Below are 20,245 nucleotides of genomic sequence, written 5' to 3' on the forward strand. Positions count from 1 at the left end.
CACCTTGGGGACACCCCAGAGCCCTGGTGGCACCTTGGGGACACCTTGGGGACACCCCAGAGCCCTGGTGGCACCTCAGGGACACCGTGGTGGCACCTTGGGGACACCCCAGAGCCCTGGTGGCACCTCAGGGACACCGTGGTGGCACTTTGGGGACACCCCAGAGCCCTGGGGACACCTTGGGGACACCAGAGTGGCACCTTGGGGACACCCCAGAGCCCTGGTGGCACCTTGGGGACACCGTGGTGGCACCTTGGGGACACCCCAGAGCCCTGGTGGCACCTCAGGGACACCGTGGTGGCACTTTGGGGACACCCCAGAGCCCTGGGGACACCTTGGGGACACCGTGGTGGCACTTTGGGGACACCGTGGTGGCACCTTGGGGAATTTTCCGTTTCCCGGGAATTTTCCGGTTTTTGGGACTTTTGGCCGCACCTCAGAGCTAATTAACAATCCGAGATCCAGAATTAATTAATGATCCGCGATCCAGAATTAATTAACAATCCGCGATCCAGATTTAATTAAGGATGCGAGTCCCGAGAATTGATTAACGATCGGCAATCCAGAACTAATTAACGATCGGTGACCCAGAATTAATTAACAATGCGAGTCCCAGGAATTGATTAATGATCGGTGATCCAGAATTAATTAACAATCTGTGATCCAGAGCTGATCAATGATGCGAGTCCTGGGAATTGATTAACGATCCACGATCCAGAATTGATTAATGACCCGAATCCCGGGAATTAATTACCAATCCACAATCCAGAACTGATGAACGCTCCAAGTCCCAGGAATTAATTAACGCTCCGGGAATTAATTAATTAACTGCAGGCCCCTGGGCCCTACAACACCTGGAACTTCCCGTGCTCTGCTCAGGAATTGATTAACGATCCGAGTCCCAATTAATGATCTGAGTCCCAGGAATTGATTACTGATCCGCAATCCAGAACTGATTAACGATGCAAGTCCCAGGAATTGATTACCAATCCGTGATCCAGAACTGATTACCAATTCAAGTCCCAGGAATTGATTACCGATCCGCGATCCAGAACTGATTACCGATGCAAGTCCCAGGAATGAATTAATTACCGCTGCGGGCATTAATGACCTACAAGACCTGGAACTTCCAGCTGCTCTGCTCAGGAATTGATTACCAATCCGTGATCCAGAACTGATTACCAATTCAAGTCCCAGGAATTGATTACCGATCCGCGATCCAGAATTGATTACTGATCTGTGATCCAGAATTGATTACCGATCCGAGTCCCAGGAATTGATTACTGATGCAAGTCCCAGGAATTGATTACCGATCCGCGATCCAGAATTGATTACCGATCCGCGATCCAGAACTGATTACCGATGCGAGTCCCAGGAGTTAGTTAATTACTGCTGCGGGCATTAATGAGCTACAAGACCTGGAACTTCCCGTGCTCTGCTCAGGAATTGATTACCGATCCAAGTCCCAGGAACTGATTACCGATCCGCGATCCAGAATTGATTACCGATCCGCGATCCAGAATTGATTACCAATCTGAGTCCCAGGAATTGATTACCGATCCGCGATCCAGAATTGATTACCAATTCAAGTCCCAGGAATTGATTACCAATCTGCGATCCAGAACTGATTACCGGTGCAAGTCCCAGGAGTTAATTAATTACCGCTGCGGGCGTTAATGACCTACAAGACCTGGAACTTCCAGCTGCTCTGCTCAGGAATTGATTAACAATCCGAGTCCCAGGAATTGATTACCAATCTGTGATCCAGAACTGATTACCGATCCGCGATCCAGAACCGATTACCGATGCAAGTCCCAGGAGTTAATTAATGACCGCTGCGGGCATTAATGAGCTACAAGACCTGGAACTTCCAGCTGCTCTGCTCCTTGAGCTCCAGGCACTCTGCGGGCCCGAGGTTGCCCCTCCAGCCGCCGCCGGGCTCCTTCAGCTCCAGGCACTCGAAGCCCAGGCCGGGACTGGCCCCGAAGGCCGCGGGGGACGCGGCCAGGCCGAGCGCGGCCGGGGGGCCCAGGGGGCTCAGCCCCCCGGCCGGGGGCGGCAGGAAGGGCTCCAGCCCCCCGAAGTAGCCGGGGTAGGTCTGGGCGAAGCCCCCCGGGGCGGGGAGGGCGCGGAAGGGCGGAGGAGCCCCCGGGAGCTCCGGCAGCGGCAGCGGCGACAGCGCCGCGGGGCTCCAGATGGAGACGGGCGGGGCCGGGGGGGGCGTGAAGGGGCCCGGGGGCGGCTCCGGGGGGGGGTCGCGGGGTGGGGAGCTCTTCTTTTTGGGGGGTGGTCGCGGTTTGGGGGGGCCCGAGCCCTGGGCCTGCTGCTGGCGGCACTTGGCGCGGCGGTTCTTGAACCAGACCTGTTGTGACAGGGGTACGTGGGGGGTGAGGAGACGGGAAACTGAGGCACGGGGGGGCATGGGGAAACTGAGGCACGGGGGGACACGGGGGGACACGGGGAAACTGAGGCACGGGGGACACGGGGGACACACTATTGGCGCTATTGAGGCTCCCTGTGCTCCCCCATCCCTGTCCCACCTGGGACTCACCTGCTCCTCCTGCCCCGCCCCTGTACCTGTGTCCCCCCAAACCTTCCGGGCCCCGTGTCCCCTCCTGTGTCACACCTGTCACCACACCTGTCCCGTGTCACACCTGTCACACCTGGCCCATGTCACACCTGTCCTGTGTCATACCTGTCACACCTGTCCCGTGTCACACCTGTCCTATGTCACACGTGTCCCGTGTCACACCTGTCGCACCTGTCCCGTGTCACACCTGTGTCAGAGGTGTCCCCACACCTGTCCTGTCACATGTGTCACACCTGTCTCATGTCACACCTGTCATACCTGTCCCGTGTCACACTGTGCCATGTCACACCTGTCGTGTCACACCTGTCCTGTGTCACACCTGTCCCACACCTGTCCCACACCTGCCGGGGGACTCGGGCAGGTTGATTTTCAGCGCCACCTCCTCACGTATGAAGACGTGTCCCTGTCCCTGTTCCTGTCCCGTGTCACAGCCGTGTCACAGCCATGTCACACCTGTCACACCTGTCCCCCCAGGTGTCCCACCTGTCCCCCAGGTGCCCCACCTGCACGCGGGACTCGGGCAGGTTGATTTTCAGCGCCACCTCCTCGCGCATGAAGATGTCGGGGTAGCGCGTCTTGGCGAAGAGCGCCTCCAGCACGTCCAGCTGCGCCCGCGTGAAGGTGGTGCGCTCCCGCCGCTGCTTCCGGGGGGTCCCTGGGCAGGGGGAGACCCCCGGGATGGGGAGAGACCCCCGGGATAGGGGAGAGACCCCCGGGAATGGGGAGAGACCCCCGGGGATGGGGAGAGACCCCCGGGATTGGGGAGAGACCCCCAGGAATGGGGAGAGACCCCCGGGGATGGGGAGAGACCCCCGGGAATGGAGAGAGACCCCCGGGAATGGGGAGAGACCCCCGGGGATGGGGAGAGACCCCCGGGATAGGGAGGGACCCCCGGGAATGGGGAGGGACCCCCGGATTTGGGTACCCCACGGGATTTGGGGAGGTCCCACAACCCCACCCCCCAAATTTCGGGGTTTTGGGGGGGGTTTCCCTCATCCCCCCCCCCCAGCGGCCCCCCCAGATTTTGGGGTACCCGGGTACCCCACGGGGGGGGGCAGCAGCTCCAGGCCCATCCCGCTGACGCCGAAGTGCCCCTGCTTCAGGTAGGACATCATGGCGGGGCTGCGGGGACATGGGGGGACATGGGGGGACACGGGGGGACACCGATGGCACCGGGGGACACGGGGGACACCGATGGCACCGGGGGGACACCGATGGCACCGGGGGGACACCGGGGGGACACCGAGCTGTCCCCAGCCCCGCAACCTCCCCCGTGCCCCCCAAACTCCCCCGTGCCAAATGCGACCCCCCCAAAACCTCCGTGTCCCCGAGTCCCACTGATGTCCCCCTGGTGTCCCCTCAATGTCCCCCGTGTCCCCTCCAAGCCCCCCAAGGTCCCCCCCAATGTCCCCCCATGTCCCCATCCCCGTGGTGGCCCCGTCCCCATGTCCCCAAGGCTCTGGTGGCCCTGTCCCCATGTCCCCAAGGCCCTGGTGGCCCCATCCCCATGTCCCCATCCCCGTGGTGGCCCTGTCCCCATGTCCCCAAGGCCCTGGTGGCCCCGTCCCCATGTCCCCATCCCCGTGGTGGCCCCGTCCCCATGTCCCCAAGGCCCTGGTGGCCCCGTCCCCATGTCCCCATCCCCGTGGTGGCCCCATCCCCATGTCCCCATCCCCATGGTGGCCCTGTCCCCATGTCCCCAAGGCTCTGGTGGCCCTGTCCCCATGTCCCCAAGGCTCTGGTGGCCCTGTCCCCCTGTCCCCATCCCCGTGGTGGCCCCGTCCCCATGTCCCCAAGGCCCTGGTGGCCCCGTCCCCATGTCCCCATCCCCGTGGTGGCCCCGTCCCCATGTCCCCAAGGCCCTGGTGGCCCTGTCCCCATGTCCCCATCCCCGTGGTGGCCCTGTCCCCATGTCCCCAAGGCTCTGGTGGCCCTCTCCCCGTCCCCAAGGCCCTGGTGGCCCCGTCCCCATGTCCCCATCCCCATGGTGGCCCTGTCCCCCTGTCCCCAAGGCCCTGATGGCCCTGTCCCCATGTCCCCAAGGCCCTGGTGGCCCCGTCCCCATGTCCCCATCCCCGTGGTGGCCCCGTCCCCATGTCCCCATCCCCATGGTGGCCCTGTCCCCATGTCCCCAAGGCCCTGGTGGCCCTGTCCCCATGTCCCCATCCCCGTGGTGGCTCTGCGCCCCCCGTCCGGCTGTACCTGCGCTGGTGGCACGGTGACAGCGGCGCTGGTGGCACGGTGACAGCGGCGCTGGTGGCACGGCGCTGGTGGCACGGCGCTGGTGGCACGCCGGTGGCACGGTGACAGCGGCGGTGGTGGCACGGCGCAGGTGGCACGGTGCTGGTGGCACGGCGCTGGTGGCACGGCGCTGGTGGCTCGCTGGTGGCACGGTGACAGCGGCGGTGGCAGGGGAGGCACCCCCGCGGCGGGGGGAGCCTTAAGTAGGGGGCGGTGATGTCACCCCTAATCCGGGGGGACAGCGGTGACATTGGCCACCGCTAATCCGGAGTGGCACCAATTAACGGGGGGGACACGGGGGGGGACATGGGGGGACACTGAGGGGACATTGAGGGGACACTGGGGGGACAAAGAGGACATTGGGGGGACACTGGGGGACACTGAGGGGACATTGAGGGGACATTGAGGGGACACTGAGGGGACAGTGAGGGGACACTGGGGGGGACACTGAGGGGACATTGAGGGGACACTGGGGGGACATTGAGGGGACACTGGGGGGACATTGAGAGGACACTGGGGGACACTGAGGGGACATTGGGGGGACACTGGGGGGACACTGGGGGGATACTGGGGGACACTGGGGGGACACTGGGGGGACACTGGGGGGGGACACAAAGGGGACATTGAGGGGACACTGAGGGGACATTGAGGGGACACTGGGGGACACTGAGGGGACATTGAGGGGACACTGAGGGGACATTGAGGGGACACTGGGGGGGCAAAGAGGGGACATTGGGGGGACACTGGGGGACATTGGGGGACATTGGGGGGACACAAAGGGGACACTGGGGGGACATTGGGGACATGGGGGGACACAAAGGGGACATTGGGGGACATTGAGGGGACACTGGGGGGGACAAAGAGGACATTGGGGGGACACTGGGGGGACATTGGGGACATTGGGGGACATTGAGGGGACACTGGGGGGGACACAAAGGGGACATGGGGGGACATTGGGGACATGGGGGGACACAAAGGGGACATTGGGGGACATTGAGGGGACACTGGGGGGGACAAAGAGGACATTGGGGGGACACTGGGGGGACATTGAGGGGACACTGGGGGACATTCAGGGACACTGGGGGGACATTGGGGACATGGGGGGACATTGAGGGGACACTGGGGATATGGGGGGACATTGAGGGGACACTGGGGGGACACAAAGCAGACATGGGGGGACATTGTGGGACATTGGGGGACACTGGGTGGACATTGGGGACATGGGGGGGACATTGGGGGACATTGGGGGGACATGGAAGGGGGACAAAAGGGGGGACAGAGGGGGAGACAGGAGTGGGACATGGGGGGACAGAGAGAGGACATGGTGGGGACACTGGGACTGGGATTTGGGGACATCGGGATTTGGGGACACCAGGACAGATTTGGGGACACCAGGACAGATTTGGGGACACCAGGACAGATTTGGGGACATCAGGATTTGGGGACATCAGGATTTGGGGACACCAGGATTTGGGGACACCGGGGTTTGGGGACACCGGGATTTGGGGACACCGGGATTTGGGGACACCAGGACAGATTTGGGGACACCAGGACAGATTTGGGGACAGGGGGTGGCACCGAGCTGGCTCTGAGGTGACATTTTTGGGGGGGGTGTCACTAATCCCGGCCCAGCTGCCACGTCTGGGCCGTGGGGACACGCGGGGACATCGTGGGGACATCGCGGGGGGGGTTCGGGGGGGGAAACGGGGAAGGAGCGACGTGGAAAAAAAAAATTGGATTTTTAAAAATCAAAATTCTCCTGTTTTTAATGTCAATTTGGATTTTAAAATCAAAATTCTCCTATTTTTTTCACATAAAAAAAAATCTGATTTTCAAATCAAAATCCCCTCTGTTTTTAATCTAAAAAGTTGGATTTTTAAATAAAAGTTCTCCTGTTTTTTAATATTAAAAAAATGGATTTTTAATCAAACTTCTATTTTAAATATAAAATTGTATTGTAAATCAAAATTCCCCCTATTTTTAATAAAAAAAATTGGATACTTACATCAAAAGCTTCTCTATTTTTCATATTAAAAATTGGCTACTTACATTAAAATCTCTATTTTTAATATAAAAAATTGGCTTTCTTAATCAAAATCCTCCCTACTTTTAGCACAAAAAAATAGGAGTTTTAAATGAAAATTCTTTACACTTCTTTAATATCAAAAATCAGGTATTTATATCAAAATCCCCTCTGTTTTTAACACAAAAGTTGGATTTTTAAAAATCAAAATCCCCTCTATCCTTCTGTAAAAAATTGGATTTTTAAATCAAAATCTCCTATATTTTTGAGACAAAAATTTGAATTTTTAAATCAAAACCCCCTCTATTTTTAATATAAAAATTGCATTTTTAAAAATCAAAATCTCCTCTATCCTTACTATAAAAAAAATTGGATTTTAAATCAAAATCACCTCTATTTTTAACACAAAAATTTGAATTTTTAAATCAGAACCCGCTCTATTTTTAACCCAAACCCCGGGCGAGTCTCACGGGAATTGCCCCAATTTCCCCATTTTTGGGGGGAATTTCTCCATTTCTGGGGGAGTTTTCCCATTTTTGGGGGAATTTCTCCATTTTTGGGGGAATTTCTCCATTTTTTGGGGGAATTTCTCCATTTTTGGGGGAATTTTCCCATTTTTTGGGGGAATTTCCCTCTCGGCCCCCCCTGCCCCTCCCCCCGCCCCTCCCCCCCGGGCCCAGGTGCCGCCCCTCCCCCTAATCCGGCTGATCCCGGTTTGGCCCGGTTTGGCCCGGGCTAATCCCGCCCCTCCCCCGCCCGGGCCGGGCACAGACCCGGGAAATCCCCAAAATTTGGGTGGAATTCTCAGGAAATTGAGAATTTTCCTGCTATTTCCCTTATTCTAGGAAGGTGGGGAAGCCACGCCCACCACAATTAACCTCCCATTCCCTAATTAACCCCCCCCATTTCCTAATTAACCCCCCATTTCCTAATTAATTAATTCCGCTCCACTCCCAAAATCCCCAAAAATTTGGGTGGAATTCCCAGGGAATTGGGGATTTTCCTGGTATTTTCCCTATTTTGGGCAGGTGGGAGGTCACGCCCACCCCAACCCCCCCACTCCCTAATTAACCCCTCCATTCCCTAACCAATTTATTAATTAACCCCACCCCAGTCTCCAAATTCTGGGATAAAAAGCGGGAATTTGAGAAATCCCCAAAAATTTGGGTGGAATTCCACAGAAATTGGGGATTTTCCTTATTTTAGGAAGGTGGGGAAGCCACGCCCACCTTAATTAACTTCCCATTTCCTAATTAACCTGGCCCCATTCCTGAAATCCTGGGATAAAGGGCGGGAATTTGAGAATTCCCAAAAATTTGGGTGGAATTCCCAGGAAATTGGGGATTTTCCTGGGATTTTTTTAATTCTGGCACAGTCGGGGTCACAGCGCCCCCCCCACCCCCAAATTCCCCCTTTTTACCCCCAAACGACGCCTGGAAAACTGGGAATTCCCAAAATCCTGAATATCTCAAGCATCCATAAACCCCCCCCAAAAAAACCCAACCAAAAACGGGGAAACCACCCCAAAAAACCCAAATTTTTGGGAATTTGGAGTCCGGGATTTGAGGAACCCCAAAAATCCGGGAGGAACCCCGAAGGAACCCGGAATTTCTGCGGGATTTTCTCTTTATTCCGACACCTCGGCACCGCCCCGAAATTCCCCTTTTTATCCCCCCACTCCCAAAATTCCACTTTTTTCCCCCAAAATTCCACTTTCCCCCCCAAAATTCCACTTCTCCCCCCCAAAATTCCCCTTTTTCCCCCCGAAATTCCTCTTTTCCCCCCCAAAACCGCGCGTAGAAAACCGGGGAGCCCCAGCCCGCCCCCGAGCGTACAAAAAAAGGAGGAATTTGCCCCAAAAGCGGCGGGAGCGGCGGAATTGCCGCGATCCCGCCCGGATTTTCCCGATCCGCAGGACTCAGGCGCGCTCGCCGCGGATCCGCCGCGCCAGCTGGATGTCCTTGGGCATGATGGTGACGCGCTTGGCGTGGATGGCGCACAGGTTGGTGTCCTCGAACAGCCCCACCAGGTACGCCTCGCTGGCCTCCTGACAGGTGAGATACAGGTGTGTGACACAGGTGAGATACAGGTGTGACACAGGTGTGTGACACAGGTGTGTGACACACCTGTCACCTCCCTGTCCCTGTGTCACCCCCCCGTGTACCCAAACAGCCCCACCAGGTACGCCTCGCTGGCCTCCTGCAGGTGAGACAGGTGAGACAGGTGTGGGACAGGTGAGACAGGTGTGACACAGGTGTGACACAGGTGTGTGACACACCTGCCACCTCCCTGTCCCTGTGTCACCTCCCCATGTACCCAAACAGCCCCACCAGGTACGCCTCGCTGGCCTCCTGCAGGTGAGATACAGGTGTGGGACAGGTGTGACACAGGTGTGACACACACAGGGTCACCTGTCACCCCCCCGTGTACCCAAACAGCCCCACCAGGTACGCCTCGCTGGCCTCCTGCGCAGGTGAGACACAGGTGTGACAGGTGTGATACAGGTGTGACACACACAGGTGTGACACACACAGGTGTGACAAGGGACACAAATGGCAGCGCTCTGGAAGCGCAGGTGGCTTTTGGGTCAGTACCCAGGTGTACCCTGGTGTATCCAGGTGTGCCCAGGTGTGCCCCTCACCTGCCCAGGTGTGCCCTGGTGTATCCAGGTGTGCCCAGGTGTGTACCCAGCTGTGCCCAGGTGTGCCCCTCACCTGCCCAGGTGTACCCTGGTGTATCCAGGTGTGCCCAGCTGTACCCAGGTGTGCCCAGGTGTGCCCAGGTGTACCCAGGTGTGCCCAGGTGTGCCCAGCTGTACCCAGGTGTGCACCCAGCTGTACCCAGGTGTACCCAGGTGTGCACCCAGCTGTGCCCAGGTGTGCCCAGGTGTGCCCAGGTGTGCCCAGCTGTACCCAGGTGTGCACCCAGCTGTACCCAGGTGTGCCCCCAGCTGTACCCAGGTGTGCCCCTCACCTGCAGGGCGCCGATGGCAGCGCTCTGGAAGTGCAGGTCGGTTTTGGGTCAGTACCCAGGTGTACCCAGGTGTGCACCCAGGTGTGCCCAGCTGTACCCAGGTGTACCCAGGTGTGCCCAGGTGTGCCCAGCTGTACCCAGGTGTGCCCAGGTGTGTACCCAGGTGTGCCCAGGTGTGCCCCTCACCTGCAGGGCGCCGATGGCGGCGCTCTGGAAGCGCAGGTCGGTTTTGAAGTCCTGCGCGATCTCCCGCACCAGCCGCTGGAACGGAAGCTTCCGGATCAGCAGCTCCGTGGATTTCTGGTAGCGCCGGATCTCGCGCAGCGCCACCGTGCCGGGGCTGGGGGGGGGAACAGGTGCTGTGGGCACACCTGGGGGCACCGGGCACCCACCTGGGGGGCACCGGGCACCCACCTGGGGGCACCGGGCACCCACCTGAGGGCACCGGGCACCCACCCGGGGGCACCGGGCAGCCACCTGGGGCCTCACCTGTCCCCAGCACCCACCTGGGGCCTCACCTGTCCCTGTGTCCCACCCGACTTTCCTCCCAGTACCCCAAGTTACTGCCCAGTATCGCCCCAGTGCCCTCCCAGTACCCCCAGTGCCCTCCCAGTCCCTCCCAGTTTGCCCAGTTTGCACAGTTACCGGTAGCGGTGCGGTTTCTTGACGCCGCCCGTGGACGGCGCGCTCTTCCGGGCCGCCTTGGTGGCCAGCTGCTTGCGCGGCGCTTTGCCGCCGGTAGATTTCCGAGCCGTCTGCTTGGTGCGGGCCATTCCGGGCCGTCACAGCCTGGCAAGGGCGGGGAGAGAGAAAAACGGGGCGAAAAACGGGAAAAACGGGAAAAAACAAAACAAACAAACAAAAAAAAGAAACCGGGCGAGGGCCGCGCGCGGCCTACGCGACTACAACTCCCAGCAGCGCCCCGCGCGCCGCGTCACACGACCGCTCCCGGCCCCGAAGCCTGATTGGCTGAAAGCGGCGCCCACGCTGCCGGCGAACTACCGCACCCAGAAGCCTCCGCGAGGCCCCCGCTGATTCGCCAGCGAGGCGGCGCTCGCGCTCCGCCCCTTTGACTGACGCGCCTCGCAGCCAATCACGCCCCGGCCTCCTAGCCAATCAGCGCGCGGCACCGCACGGAAGGCGGGACTGAGGAGCCGCGTCTCCTCAGGCGACCCCGGTCCCCCCCCCCACCCCCCCCTACCCCGCGCACCGGAGCCTCCCCGGTCCTTCCCCCCTTCACCAGCCCCCCGGTACCGACGCGGCGCTGCCGGTACCTGCGAGCGGCGCTGGCGGCGGCGCTGGAGCCGTGCGGGTCCCGCGGTGCAGGTTCGCTCTCCCCCTTCCCGCCTTTCCCGGCAGAAAATGGCGGGTCCCGGCTGAGGGCGGTTCCCGTCGTGCCCCGCGCGCGGCGGGCGGGAACGGTGGGGGGGAGGGGGCGGGGTCGGCTGAGGTGAGGCCGCGCCGCCATCTTGGCCGCCGCCATCTTGGGCGCCTTGAGGGGGTTTCGCGGTTTTTTCCAGCCTTAAAATCCCATAAATTCACTAAATCCCGTAATTCCCGTCATTCTCCAACCGCGGGGTGTTGGCTTTGGGGGTTTATGCCGGAGGACGGGGTTTGGGAGAGCTCGGAGCGAGGTTTCAGCGCTGCCGGCATTGCTCCCTCATGTCTCTCTCCCCTTGAAAACAAACGATAAACCCACAAAAACCCCAAAAAAACTCACAAAAGCAACCAAAACCGGCTCGGTTTTCAGTCTTTTATTCCCAAAATGAGCGCTTCCACGATTTCATGTGGGTTTCTTTTAGGGTTAAGTAAAAGAATTAAGTTTTGAAGAGCTCAGAGTGCGTTGATCCAAAAAATGTCCTGAAATGACCCAAAATCCCCCTGAAACAACCCCAAAAAATCCCCTGAAACAACCCATAACCCCCTGAAAAAAAAAAAAAAGGCCCTGAAACAACACAAAATCACCCTGAAACAACCCAAAAATACCCTGAAACAACCCAAAATCCAGTTTGATTTGCCATCCTTTTATTCCCAAAATTCCACAATTCCATACTGTCAATTTTTAGGATTAACAAAAAAATGGAATTTTGAAGAGCCTGGAAGGAGGCCCAGCCCTCATCCCTCCAATTTCCCCTAAAATCACTTAAAACCAAAAAACAGCCCCAAATTGGGCTCAAAATTCCAAAGTTTTATTCCCGAAAGGCCACGGAGATCCAGAAACCGGGGAAACAAAGAAATAATAACACATTTGCAGTGCTTTCAAAGGGTTTTTCCCCATTTTTCACCCTGCCAGGAGCCCTCCGCAGGAGGAAAACCCAAAAAAAGGTGATTTTGGCCCAAAACGCAGCGGCGAAGGCAGCGAGGAGAAGGATTTGGGGGTAAAAGGGGAATTTTGGGAGAGGGGAAAAAAAAAAAATTTTTTTGGGGTGGGACATGAAGGATTTGGGGCGGAAGGAAATATTGGAATGTTTTGGGTGGGTTTGAGGGGTTTTGGGGTGGAATTTTGGGATTTTGGGTGGGCTCCGAGGGGCTTTGGGTGGGATTTGAGGGATTTGGGTGGAATAAAGAGATTTTGGGTGAAATTTGAGGATTTTGGGTGGAGTGGAGAGATTTTGAGTTGGATCCACAGGATTTTGGGTGAAATTTGAGGGGTTTGGGTGGGCTCTGAGGGTTCAGGGTGGGTTTTGGGTGGGATTTGAGGTGAAATTTTGGGATTTTTGGGTGGGCTCTGGGGGTCAGGGTGGGATTTGTGAATTTTGGGGCGAAATTTTGGGATTTCGGGCGGTCTCTGGGGGTCAGAGTGGATTTTGGGTGGGATCTGGGGTGAAATGTTGGGATTTTGGGTGGGCTCTGAGGGGTCAGGGTGGGATTTGAGGGATTTGGGGTGAAATGTTGGGATTTTGGGTGGGCTCTGAGGGATTTGGGGTGAAATTTTGGGGGACTCTGGGGATCGGGGGGGTTTTGGGTGGGATGTGAGAATTTTGGGGTGAAATTTGGGGGTTTTGGGGGCTCGGCCCCGCGTCCCTCCCGCGCGGGGTCGGGGCAGCGCCGGTGCCGGCGGCGTTTCGGCGATTCCCGTCATGGAGCGGGGGGGGCGGGGGGCCGGGGGGGGCAGCGCTGTCGCGACATGTCCCGAGAGCGTCAGATAGACGGCGATGTCTCCCGATATATCGCGATATCCGGTGATATCTCCTCATATATCGTGATATCTGGTGATATCTCCTGCTATATCGTGATATCTGGTGATATCTCCCGATATATCGTGATATCCGGCGATATCTTGTGATATCTGGTGATATCTCCTGATATATCGTGATATCCGGTGATATTTGCTGGCGTATCGCGATATCCACCAATATCTCCTGATATATCGCGATAACCACCAATATCTCCCCATATATCGCAATATCCGGCAGTATCTCCTGATATCTCCTGGTACATGACGATATCAATCAACTCTGCTGATAAATCACGACATCCATCAATATCTCCCGATATATCGCGATATCCATTGCCGTCTACCAATATCTGCCAATATATCACGATATCCCATCGATACCACCCGATCTATCGCGATATCTGCCGTCTCTCGCGCCATGTCGCGACAGCGCCGCGCTAGCGGGGCCTAGGCCAGGCGGGACTCGATGGCGGCCGCGATCCGGCGCAGTTTGGGCTCGCTGTCCACGAAGCCATCGCCGTTCTGGGGGGGGGGGGGACACCCCAAAAATGGGGACGGGGTCAGGGGGGGACACCCCGAAATGGGGGTGGGGGAGGGGAGACACCCCAAAAGGGGGTGGGGGAGGGGCACCCACCTTTTTGGAGTGGACCAGGCGTCCCCCCACGGTCACCTCAAACCATCCCGTCACCTCCGGGGTGCCCTGGCCGCGCTGGGGGGGGGGGGCAGCTGAGAGACCCCCCCAAAAATCCCGGGGGACCCCAAACCCCCCCCCCAAATCCTCTGGATCCCACCCCAAATTCAAGTGGGGGTTTTGTGCCGCCCCCAGAATCCTGGGAATTCACCCCAAACCCTGGGATTCACCCCCAAAATCCTGGGAATTCACCCCCAAATCTGGGGAATTCACCCCAAATCCTGGGAATTCACCCCAAAATCCTGGGAATTCACCCCAAATCCTGGGAATTCACCCCAAATCCTGCACATCCCCCCAAAATCCCGGGAATTCACCCCAAAATCGGGGTCCCCAGACCCACCACGTCCAGGGCTCCCGGGAAGCGCCGCTCCAGTTCCCGCCGCAGCTGCTCAAACTGGGAATGGGGGGGGGTCACTGGTGAGGCTGGGGGGGTTTTGGGGTACCCCCCCGGGGGGTTTTGGGGTACCCCCCCTCCCCCACCCCCGGATTTTGGGGAGGGGGCAGGGAAGGGGGTGGGGGAGGGGCTCACCTTGGGTTTGTAGCCTCAGGCTCCGCTGGGGGAGGGGTGAAAATGGGGACCCCCCCAAAATTGGGGACACCGCCCCAAAATTGGGGACCCTCACCCAGAATTGAGGACCCCCAGCTGGGATTTGGGGACACCCCCCCAGAATTGGAGACCCTTACCCAAAATTGGGGACCCCCACCCGGGATTTGGGGACCATCACCCAGAATTTGGGACATCCCCGGAATTTGGGACCCTCACTCAAAATTGGGGACCCCCCCCGGAATTTGGGACCCTCCCCCCGGAACTGGGGACAAAGCCAGAATTGGGGACACCCCCCTCCCCTTGAATTTGGGACCCTCACCCAAAACTGGAGACCCCCCTCGGCACTGGGGACCCCCCCCCGGAATTGGGGACCCCCTCCCGGAATTCGGGACCCCCCCCCCGTAATTGGGGACCCCCCCCGGAATTGGGGACCTCCCCCCCCCCGGGATTAGGGACCCCCTCGGGATTGGGGACCATCCCCCCAGAATTGGGGTCTCCCCCGGGGCTCAGAGACCCTCCCCACATTTGGGGGACCCCCTCCCAGATTTGGGGCCCCCCCAGTTTGGGCCCCCCGGTACCAGTAAAGGACATGGACTGGGAGCGGCGCCATGGCGGCAACTGCGCATGCGCGGGGCGGGGCCAGCGGAGAAACCAGTACGGGACCACCCGAGAAACCAGTAAAACCAGTACGGGACCACCAGTGAAACCAGTACGGGACCACCCGTGAAACCAGTAAAACCAGTACGGGACCACCAGTGAAACCAGTACGGGACCACCCGTGAAACCAGTAAAACCAGTATGGGACCACCGGAGAAACCAGTATGGGACCACCAGTGAAACCAGTACGGGACCACCCGTGAAACCAGTGAAACCAGTACGGGACCACCAGTAAAACCAGTAAAACCAGTACGGGACCACCAGTAAAACCAGTACGGGACCACCAGTTAAACCAGTACGGGACCACCCCTGAAACCAGTAAAACCAGTACGGGACCACCAGTAAAACCAGTATGGGACCACCGGAGAAACCAGTGAAACCAGTACGGGGCCACCCCTGAAACCAGTGAAACCAGTACGGGACCACCGGAGAAACCAGTACGGGACCACCAGTGAAACCAGTAAAACCAGTACGGGACCACCGGAGAAACCAGTAAAACCAGTATGGGACCACCAGTGAAACCAGTATGGGACCACCAGTGAAACCAGTACGGGACCACTGCTGGGACCAGTGAAACCAGTATAGAGATGCCAGGGGGATGGACTGGTTATACTGGGGCGCACTGGTTATACTGGGGGCGCACTGGTTATACTGGGGCGCACTGGTTATGGCAGTGCACCAGAACTGGTTTTCCTGGAGGTTGTGCCCAGTGTAACCCCAGTATAATCAGTATCACCCCCCAGTATAAACCCCCAATATTCCCAGTCCCCCCCCAGTATAACCAGTATCACCCCCCAGTATAAACCCCCAATATTCCCAGTCCCCCCCAGTATAACCAGTATCACCCCCAGTATAACACCCCCAGTCCCTCCCCCAGTGCTCCCAGTCCCGCCCCCAACACTCCCAGTCCCTCCCCCAGTGCTCCCAGTCCCCCCCCAGTCCCTCCCAGTCCCCTCCCAGTCCCTCCCCCAGTGCTCCCAGTCCCCTCCCAGTCCCGCCCCCAACGCTCCCAGTCCCCCCCCGTCCCCTCCCAGTCCCTCCCCCAGTGCTCCCAGTCCCCCCCAGTCCCTCCCAGTCCCGCCCCCTCCCCTCCCCCAGCGCTCGGGCTCGATGGATCCCGGGGATCCGCTGGATCCGCCCGATCCCGGGGGGCGGGGGGGGCGCCGCTGCTGAGCCGGGGGGTCCCGGGGGGTCCCGGGGGGCCCCGGGGGGTCCCGGGGGGGTCCCGGGGGGGTCCCGGGGGGCTCGGGGGGTCCCGGCGCCCCCCGGGCCGGAGCCATGGGCGAATGGACCATCCTGGAGCGGCTGCTGGAGGCGGCGGTGCAGCAGCACTCCACCATGATCGGCAGGTCAGCGACCCCCGGAGCCCCCCGAATCCCACCCGGGACCCCGAAAATCCCACCCCAAATCCCACCCCGGGACCCCAAATCCCACTCGAGATCCCGAAATCCCACCTGGACCCACCCGGGACCCCAAAATTCCACCCCAAATCCCACCCGGGGACCCAAAAATCCCACCCCGAATCTGTCCCTGGACCCCAAATCCCACCCGGACCCCCCAAATCCACCCTGAAATCCCAAATCCCCCCCTCCCTCCCCAGCCTGAGACCCCCCGGGACCCCCAAATCCCCCCCGGCACCCCCAAATCCCCCACCCGGACCCAAAAATCCCCTCCCAGCCCCCCCGCTGCCCCTCCCCCGCCGCTGGCCCCTCCCCGCTGTCACCTCCCCTCGGGTGGCACCGGTGACACGGGGACAGCCCCTCCCCCACGTGTCCCCAAAGCTGTCCCCACCCCCGCAGGGCACCTGCGACAAAGCCCGGGGGGGGCTGGGGGGGGCAGGTGTGACCCGGGTGTGACCCGGGTGTGACCCAGGTAACCCCAGGTGGGACCCGGGTGTGACCCAGGTGACCCTGGTGGTCATTCCCTTGTCCCTGTGGTCACTCCCTGTCCCTGTGGTCACTCCCTGACCCTGCTGACCATGGTGGTCACTCCCTGTCCCTGTGTCCACCCCCAGGATCCTGCTGACCGTGGTGGTCACTCCCTTGTCCCTGTGGTCACTCCCTGTGGTCACTCCCTAACCCTGCTGACCGTGGTGGTCATTCCTGATCCTGCTGACCGTGGTGGTCACTCCCTTGTCCCTGTGGTCACTCCCTGTCCCTGTGGTCACTCCCTGACCCTGCTGACCGTGGTGGTCACTCCCTGTGGTCACTCCCTGTCCCTGTGGTCACTCCCTGTCCCTGTGGTCACTCCCTGTCCCTGTGTCCACCCCCAGGATCCTGCTGACCGTGGTGGTCACTCCCTTGTCCCTGTGGTCACTCCCTGTCCCTGTGGTCACCCTGCAGGATCCTGCTGACCGTGGTGGTCACTCCCTGTGGTCACTCCGCAGGATCCTGCTGACCGTGGTGGTCATCTTCCGCATCCTGATCGTGGCCATCGTGGGCGAGACGGTGTACGAGGACGAGCAGACCATGTTCATGTGCAACACGCTGCAGCCGGGCTGCAACCAGGCGTGCTACGACAAGGCCTTCCCCATCTCGCACATCCGCTACTGGGTGTTCCAGATCATCCTGGTGTGCACGCCCAGCCTCTGCTTCATCACCTACTCCGTGCACCAGGCGGCCAAGCAGCGCGAGCGCCGCTGCTCCTTCCTGGCGCCGCTGCTGGAGCCGCGCCGGCACGGGCCGGACGGCGCCACACCGGCCCCGGCGCCGCGACACGAGCCCGAGGGGACGGTGGGCACGGCCACGGGCACGGCGGCATCGGCGCGGCCGCCCCGCAGCGCCAAGGCCAAGCGCCAGGAGGGCATCTCCAGGTTCTACGTCATCCAGGTGCGTGCCGCGCGCACAGGCGGCGTTCCGGAAGGTTCCAGGGCATCCCCCAACTCCTCACCTGTCCATGACCCCTCACCTGTCCCTCTGCCCAGGTGGTGTTCCGGAAGGTTCCAGGGCATCCCCCGACCCCTCACCTGTCCCTGACCCCTCACCTGTCCCTGACCCCTCACCTGTCCTTCTGTGCCCAGGTGGTGTTCCGGAAGGTTCCAGGGCAACACGCAACTCCTCACCTGTCCCTCTCCTTGCCCAGGCGGCGTTCCGGAAGGTTCCAGGGCATCCCCCGACCCCTCACCTGTCCCTCTTCTTGCCCAGGTGGTGTTCCAGAGGGTTCCAGGGCGTCCCGCAACTCCTCACCTGTCCCTGACCCCTCACCTGTCCCTGACCCCTCACCTGTCCTTCTGTGCCCAGGCAGTGTTCCGGAAGGTTCCAGGGCATCCCGCAACCCCTCACCTGCCCTGACCCCTCACCTGTCCCTCTGCCCAGGCAGCGTTCTGGAAGGTTCCAGGGCATCCCCAAACTCCTCACCTGTCCCTCTTCTTGCCCAGGTGGTGTTCAGGAGGATCTCAGGACATCCCAGGAGGATCTCAGACCTGTCCCTGACCCCTCACCTGTCCCCTCTTGTGCCCAGGTGGTGTCCAGAAGATCTCAGGACATCCCCCAACCCCTCACCTGTCCCCTCCTGCCCAGGTGGTGTTCAGGAGGATCTCAGACCTGTCCTTATCCCTCACCTGTCCCCTCGTGCCCAGGTGGTGTCCAGAAGATCTCAGGACATCCCCAACCCCTCACCTGTCCCCTCCTGCCCAGGTGGAGTTCAGGAGGATCTCAGGACATCCCAGGAGGATCTCAGACCTGTCCCTGACCCCTCACCTGTCCCTCCTGCCCAGGTGGTGTCCAGAAGATCTCAGGACATCCCCAACCCCTCACCTGTCCCCTCTGTGCCCAGGTGGTGTTCAGGAGGATCTCAGACCTGTCCCTGACCCCTCACCTGTCCCCTCTGTGCCCAGGTGGTGTCCAGAAGATCTCAGGACATCCCCCACCCCTCACCTGTCCCCTCCTGCCCAGGTGGTGTCCAGAAGATCTCAGACCTGTCCCTGACCCCTCACCTGTCCCTGTGCCCAGGTGGTGTTCCGGAACGCGCTGGAGATCGGTTTCCTGGGCGGGCAGTACTTCCTCTACGGTTTCAATGTGCCGGCCATCTTCGAGTGCGACCGCTACCCGTGCGTCAAGGAGGTGGAGTGCTACGTGTCGCGGCCCACCGAGAAGAGCGTCTTCCTGGTGTTCATGTTCGCCGTCTCGGGCGTCTGCGTGCTGCTCAACCTGGCCGAGCTCAACCACCTGGGCTGGCGCAAGGTGCGCGCCGCCGTGCGCGGGGCCCGCGCGCGCCGCAAGAGCCTGAGCGAGGCGCGGCGCAAGGAGCCGGCGGCGCCCGCGCCCGCGCTGGGCAGGACGCAGTCCAGCGAGTCGGCCTACGTGTGAGGGGCTGGGAGTGGGATTGGGATGGGATTTAGGTTTGGACTGGGATGGGATCAGGATTTAGGTTTGGACTGGGATGGGATCAGGATTTAGGTTTGGACTGGGATGGGATCAGGATTTGGGTTTGGACTGGGATGGGATCAGGATTGGGTTTGGACTGGGATGGGATCAGGATTGGGTTTGGACTGGGATGGGATTGGGATGAAGGTTTGGGACTGGGACTGGGATGGGATTGGGGTTAGGATGGGATCAGGATTGGGATTGGGTTTGGACTGGGTTTGGATTGGGATGGACAGGACTAGGATTAAGATCACGACAGGGACTGGGCAGGAGTTCAGCCCTGGACTGGAAAATTGGGAAGGTTTTGGTCCCAAACTGGTGGGACTGGAGCCAGAACTGGGAAGGATTTGGAACCAAACCATTGGGATTTCACCCCAAACTGTCGGGGTCTGGGGCCACAACTGCTGGATGGCAGCCCCGGGGCTGGAGCTCGGAGCCACCACCACTGTCGGGATCTGGAGCCAAAATCGCTGGGTTTGGAGCCAAAATCGCCGGGTTTGGAACCAAAACTGTCGGGATTTGGAACTGAAATCACCGGAATTGGAGCCAAAATCGCTGAGTTTGGACTGAAAAGGAGCAGGAATCGCCCCAAACTGTCGGGATTTCAGCCCGATTTGGAGGGGATCAGACCCAAAATTTCAGGATTTCAGCCCGATTTGGAAGGGATCAGACCCAAACTTTCAGGATTTCAGCCCATTTCGGAAGGGATCACCCCCAAACTCTCGGGATTTCACCCCCAAACCGCCAGGGTTTCTCCCCAAAACCATCGGGGTGGAACCTCCCAGGATTTCACCCCCAAATTCCCAAGGATTGGCGACGGAACTGCCCCAAAAAAGCCGAAATTCCCCCCGAAATGTCGCGATTCCGCAGCCGAACGCCGCCGGGGAGGAGCCCGGACCCAAAATGCCGAAGTTTGGCCCCAAATCCCCCCGGAGCCGCCGCGATCCGGAGCCGCCGTTCCGCTGCTTCCGCGCCCCAGAA

The 20,245-nt window shown here is 59.8% G+C and overlaps 4 protein-coding genes across 7 annotated transcripts; 1 reads left to right on the plus strand and 3 right to left on the minus strand.

Annotated features, from left to right (window-relative positions):
• Positions 1-492: 492 nt before the first annotated feature.
• On the minus strand, positions 493-4,911 carry CRX (cone-rod homeobox). Its single transcript, XM_072920911.1, has 4 exons — positions 4,793-4,911; positions 3,624-3,712; positions 3,094-3,245; positions 493-2,362 (listed from the first exon to the last, which is right to left on the minus strand). The coding sequence occupies exons 2-4, from the start codon at positions 3,703-3,705 to the stop codon at positions 1,853-1,855; spliced, it is 744 nt and encodes a 247-aa protein (XP_072777012.1). The 5' UTR covers positions 3,706-3,712; positions 4,793-4,911; the 3' UTR covers positions 493-1,852.
• Positions 4,912-8,629: 3,718 nt separating this feature from the next.
• LOC115493148 (histone H3.3A) lies at positions 8,630-11,260 on the minus strand. 3 transcript variants are annotated; one of them, XM_030262565.4, is made up of 4 exons: positions 11,102-11,260; positions 10,473-10,616; positions 10,014-10,167; positions 8,630-8,901 (listed from the first exon to the last, which is right to left on the minus strand). In XM_030262565.4, the coding sequence occupies exons 2-4, from the start codon at positions 10,598-10,600 to the stop codon at positions 8,773-8,775; spliced, it is 411 nt and encodes a 136-aa protein (XP_030118425.1). In that variant the 5' UTR covers positions 10,601-10,616; positions 11,102-11,260; the 3' UTR covers positions 8,630-8,772. The 3 variants fall into 3 exon arrangements, with proteins under 3 accessions (XP_030118425.1, XP_072777018.1, XP_072777017.1); XM_072920917.1 differs by lacking the exon at positions 8,630-8,901 and adding an exon at positions 9,140-9,205; XM_072920916.1 differs by lacking the exon at positions 8,630-8,901 and adding an exon at positions 9,254-9,319.
• Positions 11,261-11,835: 575 nt separating this feature from the next.
• SELENOW (selenoprotein W) lies at positions 11,836-14,941 on the minus strand. Its single transcript, XM_072920918.1, has 5 exons — positions 14,822-14,941; positions 14,226-14,250; positions 14,037-14,090; positions 13,640-13,714; positions 11,836-13,527 (listed from the first exon to the last, which is right to left on the minus strand). The coding sequence occupies exons 1-5, from the start codon at positions 14,851-14,853 to the stop codon at positions 13,453-13,455; spliced, it is 261 nt and encodes an 86-aa protein (XP_072777019.1). The 5' UTR covers positions 14,854-14,941; the 3' UTR covers positions 11,836-13,452.
• Positions 14,942-16,121: 1,180 nt separating this feature from the next.
• On the plus strand, positions 16,122-19,230 carry LOC115493145 (gap junction delta-2 protein-like). Of its 2 annotated transcripts, none has more exons than XM_032746070.3 (3): positions 16,122-16,249; positions 17,287-17,728; positions 18,851-19,230. In XM_032746070.3, exons 1-3 carry the CDS (start codon positions 16,179-16,181, stop codon positions 19,205-19,207), a joined length of 870 nt encoding a protein of 289 aa, XP_032601961.3. In that variant the 5' UTR covers positions 16,122-16,178; the 3' UTR covers positions 19,208-19,230. The 2 variants fall into 2 exon arrangements, with proteins under 2 accessions (XP_032601961.3, XP_072777011.1); XM_072920910.1 differs by lacking the exon at positions 18,851-19,230 and adding an exon at positions 18,277-18,717.
• The last annotated feature ends 1,015 nt before the right edge of the window (positions 19,231-20,245 follow it).

Source organism: Taeniopygia guttata, chromosome 34 (genome assembly GCF_048771995.1).
Source record: "Taeniopygia guttata chromosome 34, bTaeGut7.mat, whole genome shotgun sequence".
NCBI classification, from domain to species: Eukaryota; Metazoa; Chordata; class Aves; order Passeriformes; family Estrildidae; genus Taeniopygia; species Taeniopygia guttata.